This window comes from Rhizophagus irregularis, chromosome 25 (assembly GCF_026210795.1).
Source record: "Rhizophagus irregularis chromosome 25, complete sequence".
NCBI classification, from domain to species: Eukaryota; Fungi; Glomeromycota; class Glomeromycetes; order Glomerales; family Glomeraceae; genus Rhizophagus; species Rhizophagus irregularis.
The window spans coordinates 2,512,068-2,518,231 of NC_089453.1; the positions used below are offsets into that span (position 1 = coordinate 2,512,068).

The 6,164-nt window shown below is 24.4% G+C and overlaps 1 protein-coding gene across 1 annotated transcript; it reads left to right on the forward strand.

The window, feature by feature from the left end:
• Positions 1-374: 374 nt before the first annotated feature.
• Positions 375-1,823, forward strand: OCT59_016996 (uncharacterized protein; the record flags this gene model as incomplete). The annotated part of the gene is made up of 1 exon (XM_025325961.1): positions 375-1,823. One exon carries the CDS (start codon positions 375-377, stop codon positions 1,821-1,823), a length of 1,449 nt encoding a protein of 482 aa, XP_025178599.1.
• Positions 1,824-6,164: the final 4,341 nt, after the last annotated feature.

The following is a 6,164-nucleotide window of genomic DNA, read 5'->3' on the forward strand; positions in this document are numbered from 1 at the left end:
AAGTGATAATTACAAAAGAATTTGATTTTTTAAAAATTTACATATTCTTTTTTCTCGCGTAAAGGATTGCAAAGATTACATCATTACAACATATTATTATATAATTATTAAAATTGTTTATATACCACGTGAAAAAGCTGACAATAAATAATACATCAAACAGAAGGACAATAGGAAAGTGAAATGATTGACATCAGCTTATATTAACTCCTGAAAAATGATCAAGAAGAGATTAGTTTGTGTGAATTAGCCTGTGTAATAAAAGTGTTTATGTAGATTATAATTACACGTAAATTTACGTCAGCTACATTAACCCCCTAAAAAAAGTCCTGATATAAAAGGACCCCTATTTTTTTTTTCTCTCCATATTAAAGATGTCAGATATCCCCGGAGATTGTCTCATTTTGATTTTTTACGAACTAAAAGATGATCCAAATTCTTTATATTCTTGTATTTTAGTAAATAGATTATGGTGTACTATAGGAGTAAATATATTATGGAAAAATCCTTATGAGACTCTTTATAATAGTAAAGCTTCTAATCAATCTTTATCATTTAATAAACTTTATAACACAATAATCTACTTATTACCGACATCATCAAAACAATTATTAATTGAGAATGAAGTTGTTTCAATTCCAACTTCTTTTTTAAACAGCAAACCATTATTCAATTATATTAGTTTTTTTTCAGAAATTTCAACAGACCTTATAGATGAGATGGAATCTACATTGATTAAGAATGATCATAAATATCTGGAAAAGAGTAAATTATTGGAACAAGAATATTACAAATTATTTATCACCAATTGTAAGAATATATCAGTATTTAATTGGAAAACAGAATTACCTTTATATCAATACCCTGAAACATCAACTTTTTTTTCTCAGCTCCATACTTTAAGTATTGATAAATTTGTAAGTTTAATTTCAGAAAAATTATTTGAAATGGAAAAAATTTGTCAAAATATAGAGGATTTGGAAATATGGGATTGTGATAAAGCTATTCCAGGCTTAATCAAATTTATTGATAATCAAAAGAATTTGCGATCATTAGCCTTACATTGTGATGAAACAACAAGGAGTTTACAATTAAATGAAGTAATAGAAAGAAAAGCTGGTACATTCATAAAACTTGTTATATCACACGTCTTACTTTCACCAAAATTATTTTTATCGTTAACAAATTTAATTTACTTAAAGTTTATTAGCAGTTATTATAACAATAATAATAAACAAGAATTACAAGAATTGCAAAAGTATTTATCAATTGCTTCTTTTCCAAACCTTCTGTACCTCAAAACAGAATATTTACCACGTCACGAAGTTTGTATGTTAATTGAAAATTCTCATGGAAATATTAAAAATATTGATATAAGGAATGATCATAAATTTGGTTATACTAAAAGATTATATAAATCCATTGCTATAAATTGTCCAAAGATTGAAAGTTTGGGTATTAATATTCAATTTAAAAATTTGGGTGGTATAAAAGAAATTTTCTTAAATTGTGCGAGATTAAATAAATTAGAACTTTATATAGTTGATATAGAAGATGAAGAAGATAATTGTGATGAAATATTAAATATTTTAGCAGATTATTCTTCAAAAACTTTTAAAATATTTTCATTTAATAAGGATTTTATATTTTCAGTTGATGGCTTACAAAATTTTTTTGAAAAATGGAGAGGTAGAATTCCAATTAAATTTGTTACACGTTTTTATAGATGTCGTTATTTTACTCAAGAACATATTAAGATTATAAAGAAATATTTTGATGAAGGTGTGGTTGATGCAAAACTTAGTCATTTATATCATAATTGAAAAAAAATTATGTTGGTCATCACTTTGTTGTGACAAGAAATTGTTTTTAATTTGAAAATTCAATTCATGGTTTAATTTTCTAATAGTTTTAATATTATAGTTATTAATTTTAATAAAGTTATCTTTTCTTACTCATTGTTACTGTATATTATTTATTGTGATTAGAAAAAGGAAAAAGTGAAGAAAAATGGAAGAATTACTATTTGATTAACAAATATAAAATTTTTTGCATTTTCTACAAAACCGTTTAATTATATAATAGTGTATTTTAACTGCAATATTTATAAAAAGCAATGAAATATAACCTTGTTTAAAAATGTAAAATGCATTCAGAGCTTCTCATGAATTCAAAATAGTAAATAGTATTTAATAATTAGTTAATTTCAATTTTTGAATATTTTTAATTAGTTTAATTTTTTAAAATTATTTATAAAATCAGTTTTATTTTAACGTGCGGTATCAATAGATTACAAATATGATTACGTGTATAATCACGTGAAATATTTCAAAAATTCGAGAAATTCGAAGATCGCTTAATCAAATCTAGCTAGTAGATTTTCAAACAAACGAAATGTTAATGTCAACTAATTAAACTAAAACTATATATGGACCCATATAAAAATTTACTACTTGTATTAAAGATTTTTCTGATTAAACTATTGATTAATTACTTTTTATAATAAATTTCTTACTAGATTGGTTCATACTTCCATAACATTAAATTCTTCCCAATAAAATTCAACAAAAGTATTCTAAATTGTCAACTCTTTTATGTGACAGTCTGTTTTTTTCCAAAAAAAAAAGATCGTTTATGTCTCAAAAATAAATAAAATAAGGACTTACTTATCTACCTACATAAGGAAAAAATTTTTTTTCTTTAGCGTTTGCGAGATTGTTGCATTATTCTTCAAGTTATTGGGAATTTATTTAAATTTTTATATTTTCTGAATATTAGTCAAAATAATACAAAGTTATCGAAGTTTTAAGATTTTAGATTTTTTAACAGGTATGCCACTAATTTCATGAAGGTTGTATTATTGCATGAAAAAATCTTTAATAGTAAATTTTTATATGGGTCCATACTCCATATATAGTTTTTATTTAATTAGTTGACTACGCACCCTAATACAACGCCGCATACGCCATTGATTTTATTAATGACAACCAAGAAAATTTTAAGTACGTGTGAACAACGAGAAATCGGAGAGAAGTTATAGAATGGATTCCTCATAATCGTTTGATTAATATACAATATCTTACTCATGATGGATAATGCTATTTTGTTAGATGGATTTACTAGGAAATGGATAATATAATACAAATGGGAAAGATAAACTTAATGATGAAGACTATGAGAACGCAAAACGATCAAATATTAAACCACATCTTAACGAAATGAAAAGACGGATGGCATATTATTTATAAATTCCTCAGATATTAATAATGATTTTTTAAATGGGTAAGTTTTACTTTTGTTTTTTGTATGTTCTTTAATCATATGAATTATAAAGTATTACGTTTTAATGGTTTTACCACAAAAAAAAAAGGAGTTTGGATATAAGGAAAAAAAACTTTCTTATATCCTCTCTCAATATCATATCCAATGAAGTAGCAGTAATTATCATGTACTATGTTAGACATTAATGGCAGAATGAAAAAAAACGCTAAATATACTGTACATGTGCATCTACAACAAAAGTTCTATACTAAACTATATTAAACTATACAAGACCTAACCTAAAAATCTCGATCATATACCATTCTTGGAGTCCTAATTATGAATCCTCATAATTCCCAAGCTTTGTGTTGCGTCCATCGTCCCATTTGTTAATAAACCATTGCTGAATAACTGTTGAAACTAGCCGTAGCTCCCACGAGTTCTGACGCCCAGGTAAAATCTGTCTATCTACATCTAGAATGATGAACCAAAAAAAAATGTTGCACGGTCGACCAAAGGACTCTAAACAGAACTCCACCTTTTGACGTCGTCAGCTGTAATCAAAGTCTTCTTGATATTTCTTAGAACAAGAAAATCTTGTCTACATTTTTTTGCCAATCCATAGCTCCGCAGTAGTCACATGATATGCAGTGTATGAACATCCAGCGAGACCGGTAAAATACTAAAGCTAAATTATAAAGATAAAATTTATAAAATTAAAAAAGTATGCTGCTAATATAAATCAAAAGATAAAAAAAAAATCTGAAACCATATATATTAGAACAAAATTAAAAAAATACTTAAGATAAATTAAGAAAAACCATGATAGAATTCTAAATAACATAGTAAATTAAGCAAATTTTTAAAGTTTATACTGTTAGCAAACCATTTATTTTATAATATTCATTAAAAAAATAATTAATTTTATAAATTTATTAAAATTTTAGTAAATTTTCCAGTAAATTTTTTATGAAAAAAAAAAAAGATCTCTAACGAAGTTCTTTATTTTTAAAAAAATTTTGTGCCAAAATTCTCAATATCCTTATTAAAAAAATTATTTTCAATAAAATTTTCTATTAAAAGACTTCTAAACGACATACTCCATCAAAAAAAAAATCACCTATAAAAAAACTTTTCAACCAATAAGATTATCAAAAAAATATCCTTGTTAAAGAAAAATTTCTAACGAAAATCTTCCATCAAAAAAACATTTTTCCCTATTAAAAAAAAATCAAAAAGATTCTTACCCATTAAAAAAAAATTCTCAAAAGAATTTCTATATCAAAAAAACTTCCCTCCTATCAAAAAAAAAAAATTCTTTACTGAAATTCTCTATCAAAAAAAATCTGCTCCGTTAAAAAATTTGCTAACGAAATGATCTATCAAAAAAAAAAAAAATCTTAAAAAATTCTCAGCAAAATTATTTCTCCCTATAAATTGCTTTTCGGATGTTTTAGATTTACTGTTTTGTATATATTTATCAGTAATTTTATTAAAAGTATCTTTACTAATAAAAGAAATTTCCAAGGTAAAAAAATTTTTTTATAAAATTTTAGGGTGGATAAAAAAAGAGATTGGTTTTATTTCACAAATTGAAAGCCAATGATCATATAAGTCACATGATCCAAAATCAAAATGTTGGGCAATAAAAATTTCTGTGCCCCATTTCGAAATTTCAAGTTGGATTGCCCAAAATTGAAATTTAATTTCGGGCAAAATGAAGTTGTAAATTGAGGCAAAACGCAACTTTGGCCACAACATATCTACCTAAAAACCGAAAATTAAAGATATTTAAAATGATCGATTACGTCGACAAAATGATCATCAAGGATCTACCAGGATGATCAACTGATCAGCGGCTAACTATATTTGATATTTCGTTCATATGCAAGATGAAATGTAATGTTAGTCATAATACATAAGCATTGTTCGATCTTTAATTTATATGATTCTTAATCCTTGAATTTAAACAATTTTTTTCAAGTTGCCTTTTTATTGGAATTCATTAGTGGTTTTAAAAGTCTTAATGGATTCTTTTACTAAAAGTATCAAAAAGCTATTAAAGCCATCACATGTTAATAAATTAAATGAAATATGTGAAGAATGTAATTTTATATGTACCACAATAAAATTTCAACGAAATTTTGAAAATTGGACTAGCGGTAATAATAATATTGATAAATTCATTCAAGATACTCAGCTATCAGTTCATGTTAACTATGAAGTATATAAAAAGGCATTAGAATGGATACCTTATGATAGATTTAATAATATTGAAAAAAGCAGTTTTGATAATAAAGTATATAAAGCAAATTGGATTGATGGATATATTTGTGAATGGGATGATGAAAAACAAAATTGGAAAAGAAACAATAATAATATGATTGTGACTCTAAAAAGAATAAATAATTTAAAAAAAATTACACTAAATTTTATGAATGAGGTATAATTAACTTATTACTTAATGAAAATTTAAAATTCTTAATTTTACTAATAATACATTTTGTTTATTAGATTAAAACAGATTATGAATTTTATGGAATAACTCAAAATTCAAAAAAAAATAATTATATGATGGTTTTAAATGATAAATGTAAAAAATGTAATTATGTATGTAATGCAATTCATTTTCAACAAAATTTTGGAAATTGGACTAGTGGTAATAAAAATTTATTCAAGATACTCAGCTATCAGTTCATAAGAATAATGCAGAAGCAATATTAGAATGGATACCTTATGATAGATTTACTAACACTATAAAAAGCAGATCTCATGAAATATATAGAGCAAATTGGATTGATGGATATATTTATAAATGGGATGATAAAAAGCAAAGTTGGAAAAGAAATAAAAATAATATGATTGTAATACTTAAAATATTAAATGATCCAAAAAATATTACA